This window comes from Protopterus annectens, chromosome 1.part0 (genome assembly GCF_019279795.1).
Source record: "Protopterus annectens isolate FY-2018-M chromosome 1.part0, PAN1.0, whole genome shotgun sequence".
NCBI lineage: Eukaryota > Metazoa > Chordata > Ceratodontiformes > Protopteridae > Protopterus > Protopterus annectens.
This window is the reverse complement of record NC_056725.1, coordinates 1,959,326,529-1,959,344,028: the sequence shown is the minus strand read 5'-3', so window position 1 is coordinate 1,959,344,028 and position 17,500 is coordinate 1,959,326,529. Positions and strand designations below refer to the sequence as shown.

The 17,500-nt window shown below is 40.0% G+C and overlaps 1 protein-coding gene across 1 annotated transcript in view; it reads right to left on the bottom strand.

The window, feature by feature from the left end:
• DCDC2C (doublecortin domain containing 2C) overlaps positions 1–17,500 on the bottom strand; it is a 2,319,258-nt gene that overhangs the window by 1,926,318 nt on the left and 375,440 nt on the right. Inside the window, exon 3 of the mRNA XM_044077304.1 lies at positions 8,269–8,345. Within this exon, the coding sequence (XP_043933239.1) occupies positions 8,269–8,345 (77 nt within the window). The remainder of the gene's footprint in view (positions 1–8,268; positions 8,346–17,500) is intronic.

Genomic DNA, 17,500 nt, shown 5'->3' with positions numbered 1-17,500 from the left:
GTCTCTCCATTCCATGAATCAATTTAAAATTAAAGAAACATACCTGGAAGAATGACACATTGTCATTTAACATTTTTATAAAACCAATACATCAATATATTTATTATTACCATTTTTTATTACTATGTGTAAGGATGATTACTTATTTTGTTTTATGTGATGTATTGGTGTTATAAAAATGTTAAATGACAAAGTGTCATTCTTCCAGATATGTTTCTTTAATTTTAAATTGATTCATGGAATGGAGGGAACTCTGTGTAGTGTGACTGGATGACTCAATTGTTTTATTTATATATATTAAGTAGTTAGTAGTTGTTTTTAATGCGTCTGAGGAAGTAACATTGTGTTATGAAAGCGCTTACGCAAATAAAATTTTGGTGAATAGTACTGGAGCAGTTTGTTTGATATTGTTGCCTTCTCCTTGGTTTTGGGACTTGTTCTGTAAGTTTATATTTGCTCACTAAACCCTGTTCTAGGGAACTGTCTTGGGATTTTTGCTGCATTCGTTATGAACAGGTGTTATTGAGCATAGCAGAAGGCAACAAGAGAATGGTGTCTAGAGAAAATCAGTGTTCAGGTGAACAGATTATCAATAAACGGCTGACAGAATGTCTAATGGAATTACACAATCCTCCATTGGTTGGTGAAATACCAGAGCTGTCTGAGGGGTTGTTACAAGATGTAACGTCCAACTTTAAGGTACGTGAAGTGAAATGGAGTTTAGAGAATGACGTGTTCAAGTAGAAGAGATTGCAGTATCAGCGTTACCATTTTGAGGCATGCTTGAAGATGTGTGCCGTCCTAGAGGACTTAGGGTCCTAAACATGCCAACATATGGAAACACGTACCCGTCATTGTTGGTGCAGTGGCAGAAAATTAATTGGCAACCAGCAGGCAGTATATCCAACATCTTATAGACTTTTTTCAACCCACTGAGAAAGAGTTAAGTGAAAGTGTAATACGGCAGCAAGCTGAAATTGAGAGCCTACTGGGTGATGAAAGAGCTCACATTTATCTCAATGAACTCACTGAGAAAGTGACTGTGTATAACACTAAACTGCTAGCTCAGAAAAAGAAGAAGCTAGCTAGAGACTTACATGATTGTGCACAGCAGCATGTTTTTACCTGGCCCCAGGAATCAATCTGTACCAACAAACTTGGCAACTAATCAGTGTCCCAGAACCGAGAATGTACCCAATGAGAGAATGGACACAGGACAGATGTCCAATCCAGACGTAGAACATCCCACTGAGCCAAAAGAACCGCCCCACTCAGTATATTCTACTCCTTTGGTTCAATTACCTACAACTAGTGGTAGAGCAGCAGCTTTGGTCACGAGTGAGGATGGGCCTGTAGTGAGACGAAAAATCCTACCTGGACAGGAAGAACAGTTGGAACAGGTTTTTTCCACATTTCCGATGCCAATACAAATGATGCAGAAGAGGTCGTTCAACAACGGGGCTCAGATGAGTGGTCAGAAACTGAAGGAGCCTCCCATGAGTACCCAAACATGAACATTAAAGAAAATGTGGGGGTACGAAGAACAAGACTTGTATGGAACATCTCGCACTATGAATTAAGTACAGCTGAAACAGAACTTTTATGTAAAGGTTTGAGTTTTATACCAAATGTAAATTCTGATTTTAGTGATGCCTTAATCCAGTTACACTTATTTGCATACAATATAACACTTAAAAAGACTTATGGAATGAATAATGACAATGTGGATAATATTTACAAAAAAACAAGTGTTTGTTCCAATTATGCCTGCTAATGTTGAGGTTTTTATAAAAGCCTGTATAAAGGATTTTTATAATAGCTTAGGTACATCTGATACAAAGACTATTAAGAATTTAACTAAAGACCAATGGCTGGCTATGTACAAGTTACAGAACAACAAAGATATAGTTATTCGGCCATCAGATAAAGGTGGCCCTGTGGTTGTGTTAGATGCTTCATATTATATTACCGAAATGACTAGGATGCTTTCGGATACCAATGTTTATCGGGTTGTGACTAGATGAATGATTTTAAGTATGCAAGAGAGTGTTTATTCACTCTTGAATGAAAGTTTATATTTAGGATATCTGACCAAAGAAATGTATGACTTTGTTGTGGTCGAAAATCCTGCAGTACCTCAAATTCTTGGCCTTCCCAAAATACACAAAGACCCCTTGAAAGCTAAGTTTAGGCCCATAGTGGCCGGGGCTGGGTGGCTGACTGAGCCATTTTCTGTGTTTTTGGATAAGGAACTTAAAAAAGTGTTACAGGGTTATGAAGTTGTCCTTAGGGACACTGAGAATATTTTGGTAGATTTATATAAATTTATGACCGAAAGTGTGGATAATCAGTTTGATTTATTGGTGACTCTAGATGTAGTGTGCCTATTTACATGCATCCCTAAAAAGGAAGGCTTGGAGATGGTCAAAACCTGTCTGATGAAATATGGTACTTATAATGAGATGAGAGCTGATTTTGTATGCATGCTACTGGAAATTGTGTTAGAGCATAACATCTTTCTATTTGATGGAAAATATTATTGGCAAACGTCAGGCGTAGCCATGGGTACCAGCTGCGCCAATGTATATGCAAATCTAGTGATGATGGGCTGGGAAGAGTTATATATTAGAGCAAGGGGTACATCTAATGTTAGATTTTTTAGAAGGTTTGTGGATGACCTCTTTATTTGTTGGAAGAGAGATCAAACATTGTTGCATGATTTTGTTGATAACCCAAATTAGAGCTCCAATTTTTTGAGTTTCACTTATCAGAGTTCGGCTACCGAGATTGATTTTCTAGATGTAACAGTTTCCAAAGTGGACATGCATAGTCACACTCACATACATAGGAAGGACTGTTATCACCCCTCATTTTTAGAGTGGAGCAGCATGTATCCACCGCACATGTTTAAGAACATCGTAGAAGGACAGGCATTGATGGTCTCAAGGCTGTCATTACTATACAGTGATTTCGAAGTAGGACTAGATTACTTAAGGGAAGCTTTTATTGGAAGAGGTTATTTGAACAAAGAGATAGTATGTACATGTTCAACAGTGAAAAAGGAAAGAGAAGGGAGGGGAAAGCCTTATTTTTCAGATGGTAATAGAACCACGAGCCAGAGATCACGTGATGCAACACAGGTTCCAGCTGTATTATCATATGCTAAGGATACAAAGTTGATAAAACATATTATTAATAGGAATTGGCATATTCTGTTGACAGATGAAGAGACTGTAGGGATAATAGGTACTGACCTAAATATATGTACAAAAATAGGTCAAATTTGAAACATCTTTGTTACTCAAGACTGTATACACCTCAAGAAGAGGTAACGTTGGGTACACATATATGTGGGAAATGTAATTATTGCACGTTTGTTGAGTCTAGATATTTTAGACATCTGGACACAGGACACTTATGGCACATAAAAAATGCAGTGCGGATTGTAACACCAGAAATTTAGTGCATATTGCACACTGCACTAGATGTTTTAGATTCTATGTGGGGAAAACAAATCGTAGACTTAGAGAAAGGATTAGGGACCATGAATACTGTTTAAGAAAACAACAGGAATGTAGCGCTATAGCCAAACATATATTGTCTGAAGGGGACAGTCATTCGTTTAAGTTTCAGGTCCTTCAAGTTATACATGAAAGTATGAGAATGGGGGATCGAATCATATGAGTTGACATGGATCTTATGCCTAGGGGCATATCGGGGCTCCAGACTGAATGATTTGGTACCCCTTAAACCAATGTTGAAAGAAAAGAGACTCAAGCGTTGATTCTTCTTATCATATATTTATTATTACCATTTTTTATTACTATGTGTAAGGATGATTACTTATTTTGTTTTATGTGATGTATTGGTTTTATAAAAATGTTAAATGACAAAGTGTCATTCTTCCAGATATGTTTCTTTAATTTTAAATTGATTCATGGAATGGAGGGAAATCTGTGCAGTGTGATTGGATGACTCAATTGTTTTATTTATATATATTAAGTAGTTAGTAGTTGTTTTTAATGCGTCTGAGGAATTAACATTGTGTTATGAAAGCGCTTACGCAAATAAAATTTTGGTGAATACTACTTCATAGTTGGTACTAGGCTATTGGCTCTAGGGCCTATATAAGCCTAGCCAAAAAGGTACCCTGGCTTTCACCACCCAAGAAAATTATTTTCCTGTGCCCCTGTCGAGCAGAGCCACAGAAGTGATCCCTGGGGTGAATTTCTTATTTCAAATCCAAACATCAAGATTTTTCTTGAAGAGTGCTAATGAGGAGCTCTGTTTGACATAGACAGGAAGTCTGTTCCAGAGTATGGGAAGTCTGTGGGACAGGAATCTATCCCTCCAGCATGTTCTGTTTATTGTGGTGACAAGGGTTAGGTCCCTAGAGCATGTAGCTCGGAGGGATTGGGATTTCTTTAAGTGCAGCATGTCCAACAGCTCTGGGTTTGACATAGCTTTGTATGTTAGGCAGAGACAGCCTCTGAGTAGGCGATATGTGACGGAGTAAAGCTGGAGTTTTTTGAGACGGTCTGCGTAGGGCATCTGTTTGAGGCCAGTAATCCTCTTTGTGAGGTATTTCTGTAGCCTTTCCAGTTGTTGTAGATGTCTTGTGAGGTACATACCAAAAGGGGCGTTGTGCTCTATAATGGGTCTAATGAGTGATGAGTAGAGAGGAACAATTACCTCTTTTTTTCTGGATGAGAAACCTTTTGTGATGAGGTGAGCCATGTAGAAGGATTTCTTGACCACTGTGGTGATGTGATTATCAAAGGAGAGACTACTGCACCTGGTTCCAAGGTCTTTTATCACACTTTCGGCGTTAAGTAGACTACCACTTATGTGGTAGTTCATGGGTACAGAGCTTTTACCAAAGGGGATGATAATACACTTTTTGGCATTGAGCTTCAGGCCATGGCTTTGACACCAGGCATCTGTCTCAGTGAGGCCCTTTTTTAGTATGTCCACATCGTTAGGAGTTTCGATAATGGCTCCTAGTTTGCAGTCATCTGCAAACTTTGTTAGCCAAAGACCTTCTGTGTTAACCTGTACTTCAGAGAAGTAGATACCAAACAGGAGAGGACCCAGGATTGAACCCTGTGGTACTCCACTTGTCACTGGTCTGAAGTCGGATTTGGAGTCTGCTACTTTCACAGTGTGGGTTCTGTCCATGAGCCAATTGGCAACCCATCTTGTGACATAGGGATTTATACCTAGTTTAGTGAGCTTATCTATAATTCCAGAGTGGGGGATCGTGTCAAAAGCCTTGGTGAGATCTAGATAAGCTGTGTGAACCACCTTACCCTCATCTATGGCTTTGGTGACTGCTTCAAAGAAGTCAATCAGGTTTAGGAGACATGATCTGCCTTTTACAAACCCGAACTGGGTAGGGTCCAGAGTTTGGAGATTACCAATGTCTTTGTTTATGAGTTCCATGATGATAGATTCCATGGCCTTGCAGACCAGTCTCATCAGGCTAATGGGGCGGTCGTGGCTCCCCCTTTATGGAGTGGGATAACCATCGTGGTGCACCATTCAGTGGGCACAAAGCCTGAGGTGAGGCTATGATTGAACATGGTACTTAGGTAGGGTGCCAGTTCATTCTGTAGTTCATGTAGAATGCAGCCTGGGATATTGTCAGGACCCATGGATGCTGTGTTCTTGGCTTTGGAGAGTGTGTTTTTTACCTGTGCAGCCATGATTACAGGAACTTTGAATTCTTCCGGTATAGAGATGGGCCCTCTAGGGGGTGAGAGGGGGGTAAAGTTAGCACTGAACCTATCTGCCAGGATGTTGGCAATATCAGTTGGTTCTGTATATTTAGCGCCATTGTGCTGTAACTCAGAGCAGATCTGAGTGTTGCCATTGAGAGTCTTGACATAGCTATAGAATGCTTTGTGGTTGTCTTCAGTGGCAATTTTGTTTTCATAACTAGCTTTGGAGGGTTTTATGAGGGATCATTCTCAGCTGCTTACTGAGGTTGACCAGGGAGTTCCTCCAGTCATGGGATTTTACTCTTTTTTGCAACAGATTCTTTCTTCTGTTGTAGAGTTTGTTTATGGCACAAGACCACCAGATTGGCTTCCTTTTTTGGAGGATAGCATCTTGGTTCTATTAGGGATAGCATGATCCATGCACTTGTGTAAGTGCTTATAAAGTGGATTTGTGTATGATTCAGCAGTCGTACCTATATTGTCTGTCTGCATGGGTGTCATGAAGTTTGCCACTTCTGTCTTAAGAAGTTGGCTTTGGAAAAGTTTTTTTAAGGTGGTTTCCCTAATTGGGGGTGGGGGTGGGATGTAGATGTCTAGGGTGATTAGCTTGTGGTCAGATCTGACCAACGAGGAATTGACCTCTGGTGTGGAACACCGGTTGCCCATGTTGGTAATGACCAGGTCTAGGATATTGCTGCCCCTGGTGGGGGTGTGAATAAGTTGATCCAAGGCGTTGGAATTTATGAATTCCAGAAAACGTTGAGCAAAAGAGTTGGTACATGAGTAGTTTTCCCAGTTAATGGTGGGGTAGATGAAATCACCTATTATTAGAGTGTTGGGTTGTACCCTATTACTTTCCAGTGTATCAAGAAATGAGGAGTGGGAATCCTAGGGCATGGTGGGGGGTCTGTAGCAAGCTATAATTTGGATTGTGGTCTTGCCCAGAGTTAGTTGCACTTGGATAATCTCGGATGCATTATGCTGTGCAACTAGCCTGGAGGTGTGGATATCCTTAATGAATATGGACACGCCTCCACCTTTAGTGTTTCATTCCGGGTTAGGTGGCCGAAAGGTGTGGTATGAATTATAGCCTGGTAACACAGAGGTGCTCTCTGGAGCTTCGAACCAGGTTGCTGTCACTGCACAGATGTCGATGTTCTCCATTTTAAGGAGTGCCTCGAGAGAGTGCATTTTGAGGTTTAGACTTCTAGCATTGAGTAGCATTACCCTCAGATTTTTATTGCTTGTACCTGTTACGGTGGTGAATTTGTCATTTGAACCTTGCCTAAAAAAAGGCACTATAGGGCTGGCAACAGCCTTAGCCAGTATCCGGAATCCCAAGGGCGACAGGTGCAGGCCATCTCTGGCTAAGCATCATGGTCTGTCGATCATGTCGTCCCAGGCAGACAAATACTGGATCCCCTTAGAATGACACCAGAAGCTTAGCCAATTGTTGAAGTCAATCATTTTGTCCTTGTACTGTGGTATCATTCTGGGTGATGGCAGGATGATACTCAGGGCTAGGGTCATACTTGCCTGGGCTACAAGATCGGAGAGCTCCTCCATGTCTCTTTTCATGTAGTCCAGGGAGGTATGTCTCAGGTCATTCACACCAACATGGGCAATGACAGTGTCATATCTGTACTTGTTGTGGAGTGACCTGAGTGCTTGCATTATGTGGCGGATCTTGGCACCTGACAGGCAGCTGACAGTAACTTTCTCCTTGTTTAGCCTAGTGAGTGGAACATCAGTGTGCCTGACTGTAGAGTTACCTATGACTAGAGTGTTGGGTACGTTGTTATGCCTTATGGGCTGTGGTTGAGTGGTGCAATGAGTTTGTGGGCTATGTGTCATTTGGGTTGTGTTGGGGGGTGGAGTTTGCTTGCATTTCTGCTTTGGAGGTCCCTGATGCTTGGGCAGGTTTTTATTGAGAGCCTCCATGAATGTAGGTGTGTGTTTTGTGTTTCTATGTGTGTGTTTTGGTGGTGTAGGTTTTGAGGGACTATGTGATGAGTGTGGTGTGGTACAAGTGTTTACCTTCTCCTCTTCACTGTCTAGTCCAGTCTTGGGTGACGAGAGCTTTTGGAGCAGTTTGTTTGATATTGTTGCCTTCTCCTTGGTTTTGGGACTCGTTCTGTAAATATATATATATATATATATATATATATATATATATATATATATATAGCACCTTTCTTATATGCATGAGTCACATGGTTGATGGTGCTAAATCTTAATTTTTTTTCTAGGATGGCTATTCTAAAAGAACAAGCTCTATACAGGAAGGTATTATTTAAGCATGGAATATGTGAAGCAAAATTAATATTTTCTAAATTCATAGGGCACAGAGTTGAGTTAAGTAGTAAAATCAAACTGATACTGCTATGAACCCTATAAGAAAAACACAGATATGACATACTGTTGCTAAGGTAGTTAGAGTGGTAGACATTTTCTTTAAAAAACAGAAAAATGGTGTTGAAGGAAAAAACATAAAACAGCAATCCTTACATCAGCCAAAATTAAGAAAGAAATGCAAAACAGTACTCACTTAATAGTATATGGCTCATGCACAAATTTCTTCCACCTCGCAGGAGCAACGATTTTGCTGTGAACAACTGGTCGTATCTGTAATAGTGAAGTAAAGGTGAGTTAATCGTTGTGTATAGTGCATATCTGCACATAAGATAAGCATTAAATGTGGGTGATTCTCTTAAAATTAGTATAATGTATACTTCTATCTTGTAGCATGCCAGAAATGTATCTTTCCTGTTGCATGCAATGTACTCATGTTATTTCTTACTGATACTCTTGTTGTTGCCATGCCTGTAATATTCAGTGGTTGTTACTGCAAGGCATTCCTAGCTGCTAGCACCCTGCTTCCCTAGGGATAGCCTTGAGAAAGGCTATCTGGTAAGGCAGAATGTTTCTAGCCATTTTCTAGAATTTGCAATCAGTATGTATCAGTCAGGCCGTGAATGAATGCTTACACATTTCCCCACATGTACCTTTTAATGCTACTCAGAGTATTAAGTCCAAATCAGACATTTATAACTGGTTGACTTAAATTCAAAAGTAGTATTTTAAATCACAGGACTTGCCAATTAGATACAGAAATGTTTGATACTCATTGTTATGAAACCTGTATCTCAGCCCTATTAAAGGTGGAAGGAGTACAAAATGTGCATGTAGGAAACCTGTAAGACCTTTGTATGCTTCTCAAATTACAAAGATATGAAAATAGCTTATAACTTATATCAGTTTTTAAACTACTTCAAACAGTTGAAACATTATAAGTAAATGTACCCTGTTAGTATTCATTGTGACTATCTGTCATGTGACATATTTTCTAAACTGATGTAACATATTTTGACACTCATACTTTCAGTTAACATAAATTTTGCAGCCAGTTTTTCATACACAGTCATGGTTTTTCACCTTTTACCAGTGCTAAGGGCAAAGGTTATTTCTGTTTTTTACAGCACAGGTAGCCAATATTTCACCCAGCACAAATAAATGCCCTCCCATGTGCATTTTAAGGTTCACAGTGGCACTCTGTCTAATGTGTGAATCATTAGTTCAGAAATAATTTGTAAAATGTCAATTCACAGTCATATATTTCCTCATTTTTCCACATATATTTAGTATACTTGCCATAATAATTCTTATTTTTATTCGTGTCTAGAAACTGTATTTTACTGTGACATACGATTATAGGAGATTACTAGGCTATCGACCCAGAAGTCATTTCAAGCCTAGTCAGTTCATCCCAATGTAATACCATAGATACTCTAGTCAATACCCAGGATTGGATTTAGTAATGACTGCCCATGTCCAGGAGAGTTGTGGGCGCTATCTCCAGTAAGAATAAAGGTGCCTTATCTACTTGTCCAGGTTCCTTTTGAACAGTTCATAGAAGTGCTCTGCTTCATATGAGGTGGCAGCCTATTCTAATGACACAACAGTCACTGGGAGACAAATCTGTCCCTCCAGCACTTCCTATTCAAGTCGCAGGCCATATGTTGGTCCCTGGAATGGGTAGCTCTAGTCCCATTTAATTTACAGATGTGCAGCAAATTCATTAGGTTTGGGTCAGAGATTGCTCTGTAAGCCAGGCACAAGTCTCTCCTCAGAAATCTATATGATACTCTGTATAGTGACAGAGACTTTAGTCAGTCTGTGTAAGGCATGTGCTGGAGTCCCTTGATCTTCTTAGTTTGAAACCACTGAGGTCCCTCCAATTGCTGCAGGTGCTTTGTACGGTACATGCCAAAAGGGCCATTGCACTCAATTATGGGCCTGATTACTGATGAGTATAGAGGGGTTATAACCTCCTTTGCTCTAGAGGTGATGCCTTTGCTAGTCAAGTGTGCTACCTAGAACGCCTTCCTTACTACTGTAGACACATGGTAGTCAATGTTAAGGTCGCAATTTACTTGTGATCCCAGATCTCTTACCACATCGTAGGTACATACAGTATTGTTGTTAATCTGACAGTGTGAAGGAACATTGTTTTTACTGAAGGGAATGATGATGCATTTCTTTCCATTCAAGTCTGAGACCAAGACTAAGACACCAGTCGTTGGTCTGCTTAAGACCCTCCTGAAGTATACTGACATCATTTAGGTTAATAGGTTCATGGGTTCATATGTGTGTACTAGGCTAATGGCCCTGGAGCCTTTACAAGCCTAGTCCATAGGATTACCCTGGCAACGTGCCACCCGACCTTAGTTTCCAGTACCTCTGCTGCATAGAGCCACTGGAGTGATACCCGGGCTGAATTTTCTATTTCCCATCCACACATCAAGATTTCTCTTGAAGAGGGCCAGTGAGGTGCTCTGTTTGACATTTATGGGAAGTCTGTTCAATAGCACGGGCAGTCTCTGGGTTATGAACCTGTCCCTCCAGCATGTTCTGTTGATTGTGGTAATGAGGCTGAGGTCTCTGGAGCGTGTGGTACAGAGGGACTGGGATTTCTTTAGATGTAGAATTTCTAACAGAGCTGGGTCAGACATGGCTTTATAAGTCAAACAGAGATCGCCTCTAAGTAGGCGATATGAGACAGAGAATAGTTGGAGTTTTTTGAGTCTGTCCATATAGGACAAGTGTTTAAGGCCTAGGATCTTCTTTGTGAGGTACTTTTGTGGCCTCTCCAGTTGTTGCAGGTGTCTAGTGAGGTACATTCCAAATGCAGCATTGTACTCAATGATTGGCCTAATGAGGGAAGAGTAGAGGGAGACAATGACCTCTTTCTTTCTGGACGCAAAACCTTTAGTAATGAGTTGTGCTGCATAGAAGGACTTTCTGACCACAGTGGCAATGTGGTGGCCAAAAGAGAGGTTGCTGTCAACCTGTGTTCCCAGATCTCTTATAATGCCTTCTGTGTTCAGTGGACTACCATCAATGTGGTAGTTCATGGGAACTGGGTTTTTCCCAAAGGGGATGATGACACATTTTTGGCATTGAGCTTACGGCCATGGTTTTGACACCAGTTGTTGGTCTCAGTGAGGCCTTTCTGTAGGATGTCAACATCACTTAAGGAGTTAATAATGGCTTCCAACTTGCAATCATCTGCGAACTTTGTCAGCCAGAGTCGCTTCGTGTTGGACTGGACTTCTGAGAAGTAGATACCGAACAGGAGAGGACCCAGGACCGCTCCCTGTGGGACTTTACTCATGACTGGTCAGCAGTCTGACTTGGAGTCAGCTACTTTCACACTGTGGGTTCTATCTGTGAGCCAGTTTGCAACCCACCTAGTGATATAGGGGTTGATGCCTAGCTTAGTGAGTTTTTCGGTGATTCCTGAAAGGCCTTGGCCAGATCAAGGTATGCTGTAATAACCACCTTGCCTTCATCCACAGCTCTGGTGACTGACTCAAAGAAGTTGACCAAGTTGAGCACGCATGATTTACCCTTCACAAAACCAAACTGTTTGGGATCCACAGTTTGGAGATTCCCTATATCCTTGTTTATTAGGTCCATGATAATACGTTCCATAGCTTTCCATATCAGACTTGTCAGGCTAGTGGGGCCATAGTTCCCAGGGTCTGTAGTTGCTCCTCCTTTGTGGAGAGAGAGAACTATAGCAGTGCGCCATTCGGTAGGGACAAAGCCTGAGGTAGGGCTGTGATTGAACAGGGCACACAGGTAAGGTGCCAGTTCACTCTGTTAGCCAGGGAATATTGTCAGGTCCCATAGAAGCTGTATTCTTGGCCTTGGACAGTGCTGTTTTAACCTGTGCAGCAGTAATCAAGTAAAGTACAAAGCACAACGAACTCCATCCCAAAATCCAAGAAAAGTAAAAAAGTAGGAGGTATCCGACCAAATAATCCAACAAATAGCAGTAGTAAAAAACTTTAATTAGAACTAGTAAAAACAACGTAAAAATACAGTGAGTGAAATCCAATCAAGCGCTTTCGCCTGATTCAATGTCAGGCTTTATCAAGATGTTCACCACTAGTAAGTGTTTAACTTAAATAGTGCAGCCATTTGCCTACTCAAAAGAATAATTAGTTCTGTTGATGTGATAATTGTCCATTGAGATTTGTATTTAAAGGTGAATGTATCCTTAGTGTGGAAGCTTTATACAACGCTAACATTTCAAGTATTTTGATCGTATGCTTATTTCATCAAACGTTAAAAATAAACAAATGAGTGTGTCCCTATATATTGTGCAGAATGAAATCAATTGTTAGATTGGTTAAATTGTTGAAATTGTTGGTCAGGGAACCATGTTTCCCTTATTCTTAAGAGATGTTGAATGTGGGATTAATGTGTTGTAAAAACAACTACATCTCTAATTTTTAATTTTTAATTTTTAGAAAACGGAATGATGATATCTTCATATCCAAAATATATGTGCTATCTGTTTGCAACAAATAATAATATATGTAATGTGTCAATTTCATAATATGCAATAAATAAGTAAATGTGATATGCTAAAATGTGTGTTAAAAATGTGTTAAAAAATATATAGTATGTTATATTATTTTATTTGCCAATTAGTTTTGTGGCACATATATAAAAATGCACAAAATATTAATGAAGCATACATTTGCTAAAAATGTTAAACAATGTTCAATATCAGATAAAGGAACTACCTTATTTGTCTATACTGGACTGTTTTTTGACACATTACATATATTATTATTTGTTGCAAACGGATAGCACATATATTTTGGATATGAAGATATCATCATTCCGTTTTCTAAAAATTAAAAATTAAAAATTAGAGATGTAGTTGTTTTTACAACACATTAATCCCACATTCAACATCACTTAAGAATAAGGGAAACATGGTTCCCTGACCAACAATTTCAACAATTTAACCAATCTAACAATTGATTTCATTCTGCACAATATATAGGGACACACTCATTTGTTTATTTTTAACGTTTGATGAAATAAGCATACGATCAAAATACTTGAAATGTTAGTGTTGTATAAAGCTTCCACATTAAGGATACATTCACCTTTAAATACAAATCTCAATGGACAATTATCACATCAATAGAACTAATTATTATTTTGAGTAGGCAAATGGCTACACTATTTAAGTTAAACACTTATTAGCGGTGAACATCTTGATAAAGCCTGACATTGAATCAGGCGAAAGCGCTTGATTGGATTTCACTCACTGTATTTTTACGTTGTTTTTACTAGTTCTAATTAAAGTTTTTTACTACTGCTATTTGTTGGATTATTTGGTCGGATACCTCCTACTTTTTTACTGTGCAGCAGTAATACTGGATGCCTGGCAATCTACTGGTATTGTGATTGGTCCTTTGGGGGGGGGGGGTTGGCACTGAATCTGTCGGTCAGTATATTGGCAATATCTGTTGGCTCAGTATAGGAGGTACCATTGTGCAGTAATTCAGAGCAAATCTGGGTATTGCTGTGGAGGTTCTTTACATAACTATAGAAGGCCTTGTGGTTGTCTTTACTATCTGCTGCAATTCTGTTTTCAAATCTAGCTTTAGAGGATTTGATGAGGGATCTCAACTTTTTGTTGAGGCTGATGAGAGTTTTTCCAGTCTTGGGACTTCACCTTATTATGCATCAGTTTCCTCCTTCTGTTGTAGAGTTTGTTTTTGGCAGGGGACCACCAGATTGGCTTCTTTTTTTTGGAGGAGAGCGTCTTGGTTCTACTGGGTATGGCAAGATCCATGCATTTGTGTACGTGTTCGTACAGTGCATTGGTATATGATTCGGTGGTCATGCAACTATTCTCCATTTGCATGGGTGCCGTGAAGTTAGCCACATCTGTTCTTAGGAGCCCAAAGTTAGATTTGAAGAAGTTTTTCATGGTGATTGTGGGAGGGATGTGGATTTCCAAGGTGATTAGTTTGTGGTCGGATCTAACCAGGGAGGAGTTGACTATTGGTGTAGAGCAATGCTCACCCATGTTAGTAATGACCAGGTCAAGGATGTTGCTACCTCTAGTGGGGGTAAGAACGAGCTGGTCCAGGACATTGCAACTAATGACTTCCAGGAAACGTTGGGCAAGTGTATTGGTACGAGTAGTTTTCCCAGTTAATGGAGGGGTAGTTAAAGTCACCCAGTATGAGTGTGTTAGGTTGCCCCTAATATTCTCCAGGGTGCTTAGGAATGTGGAATGAGTGTCTTGGGACATGGTTGGGGACCTGTAACAGGCTACAACCTGAATTTTGGGATTCAATAATTGCACCCAGTTGGCAGTCATCCACAAACATGGTCTGCCACAGCCTTTTAGTTTTGGCCTGAATTTCTGAGAAGTATATACCAAACAGAAGGGCCCAGCACTGACCCTTGTGACACCTCGCTGGTGACAGGCCTGCTAGTTGATGTGGAGTCACCCACTTTGATAGTGTGTGACCAATTTGTGATGTAGCCATGCTCATTTGAAGTGCCCAGCTTCTTAAAACTTATGAAAGCTAACTAATAATGGGAATATAGATCATAAGTTTTATTGTTACACCTATAGAAAAAAGTTATATTTCAGTCTGTCTTTTTTTACTTAGAGTACAACATCAGCCTGTCCAAGGTGCATTGTAACTGCAAGGACAGAAAAAGTGATCTTCAGAATTACAAGGGAAAGTACAGTTGTATAAGTAAACTTACCATAACAGTAGATGTTCGAATGATCACTGCTGCAGTACATAGCTCCCAAATGTCCAGATTTTGGCAGAATGTCCAGATTTTTACTCATATTTTTGGTTCATTCCTCACAAAATTGTAGTCTTCAGGAAAATCATTGGTAAATTGTTGAGGACTGAATTCAGAAAATAATGGCAGACATTTTATTTTCAATGCAAATTAATTTAATTTTAGATTTAATGCAAAATCTGTTATTCTATAAACTTTTTAATTTTGTAAGCGCAATATTTAAAAAATGTCCCTATTTTTAGGCCTTTACCCCCCCCCCCCCATTATATGTGGCTTTGCCCAGATTTCTTGCTATAAGAGGTTGATAAGTATGCCACAGGGACCTTAGCTATATTGGTTATATCCTGCCATGGATATAACAGCCGCCCAACTTCCAAAGCTTTATGACACCTACCATGCATCTAAACTATCTGGCAGCTAAAGATAAGCTAACTAAAAGGAAAGTTTGGGTACCGACCCCTTCAGAGATTTCCTGTCAACAGAGATAGGGAGGCTGAGCTCTGAAAAGCCAATTCTAGGAAGAAAAAAATGAAATAACCACACCCTGACATAAACAACGCTCCAAAAAACAAGGAGATTGGATAGAAGGGAGCAGCTACTGCCGCAGTAATCACCTGAACATCTACTGTTATGGCAAGTTTATTTATACATCTGCACTATGTTCATCATACTGATCACCATTGCAGTAGCCTTAGCTATATGAGTAGATTACTCAATAGTCCAGAAGCACCTAGACAATGGTCTTTGCAAAGCCTGATCTAGACCTAGAGTAGGAATCGAGCTTATAGTACTCTGTAAAAGTTTATACAGAGGACCAAGTTGCAGCTTTTAGAATACTTCTAGAATCCATCCCTTTCCAAAAGCAATAGATGAAGCTAAGGCCCTAGAAGAGTGGGCCTTGACCCTACCTGGAATAGTTTTGCTGTGTTGAGAATAGTAAATGGTAATAACCTTAGAAAGACATTTAGAAATACTCGTTTTTGACACAGGTTGTCCCTTCTTCTTACATTCACAAGAAATGAACAATTGATCTGAAGATCTGAAACATTTAGTTCTGTAAAGATAGTACTTGAGTTGGCTGTGAACATCGAAGGTATGGAGTATCCTTTCTCCCTCAGTTATGGGTTCAGGAAAGAAAACAAAGATATGGATAGTTTGGCTTAAAGTAAATTTGGATACCACTTAAGGCACAAAAGAAGGATTAGTTCTCAAAGAAACACTGTCCCTGTGGGAAATGAGATAAGGCTGCTGACACACCATAAGAGCTTGCAACTCAGATACCCTTCTTGCAGAGGTCAGAGCAATCAGTAAAACTGTTTTCCATGTTAAGAACATCAGACCAGCTGGTTCAAATGGTGCAAATGTTAGCTTCTCTAGCACAAAAGTAAGATCCCAAAGAGGGGCCACTGGTTTTCTTGGAGGGCTCTTATGCAAAACCACTTTGAAAAACATTCTGACATGAGAATGCATTAAAAGAGGAGGATCCATGGGCAGACATGCTGAAATGGCCGATAAGCGAACCTTGATAGAGGAGTAAGAAAGGCCATAAGATGGTAATTCACACAAATGCTATAAAACCATTCCTGAATGGGTGCTAGTTATGTTTCTGGCACAAGCTAGAAAACCTTTTCAATTTGCTGATATATGATTTTCTAAAAGCAAGCTTTCTTGCTTCCATAAGTACCTACTGTACATCCTTAGTAAACAGCTGCCTAACGGGAATTAAGACCCTATCATCCAAGAAGCCAACTCAAGTCGATTGGTGTCAGGGTGTACCAAACACCTATGTTCTCATGTGAGTAGATCCAGTGTGTGCCTCAGATTGTGGTAGTTGCCCATTGCCATTTCCAAAATATGGGAGAACCATGGTTGTCTGACCCAGAAGACAGTCACCACAATGATCTTGGGGGATTTCTTCTGAATCTTCAGAAGTACCCTGGATATTAGTGGAAAAGGTCGAAAATCATACCAGATCATTCCTGTCTAAGAAAATAAAATGCATCTGTCTTCCAGGCTTTGTTGCATAGAATACTATAGCAGATGCCAAATGGTTGTTCAGCAGAGAGGAAAACAGATCTACGTGAGGAAATCTCCACAGGTGGATCAAATCTTGGAATAGCCCTTGATATCATTTCCATTCATGAGGGTCTACCTTTGCCTGCACAGCTTGTCTGCCACACAATTTTGCTCTGACAGAATGTAGGATGCCTATAGAGTGAGATAGTGCTGTGAAGCTATATCCCAGGCTAACAAGGCTAGTCTGCAAAGGGGATATGACCTAGTTCTCCCTTGCTTGTTAATGTACCATATGACTGTGGTATTGTCTGTAACAATTTGATGAGATCCCAGGGAACAAAGATGATTCAGATAGTTGGGTGCCTTGATCAGGGCCAAGCATATGTTATATTTATGTGGTTGCATCTGTTCTTGGTGTCCCACATATCCTGCACTTTTGTCCCTCCTGAAACTTCTCTCCAAGTAAAGTCTGAGGCATCGGTGGTGGTTGACTGCTTTGGAACAGAGGCAGAGAAGGGAAGACCTGGATTTAGGGTTATATGTTGAGTCCACCAAGTGATTTCCCTTCTGACAAACACCAGCACTATGATCTGAAAAGACAAGGGATGTTGGTGCTGGGACTT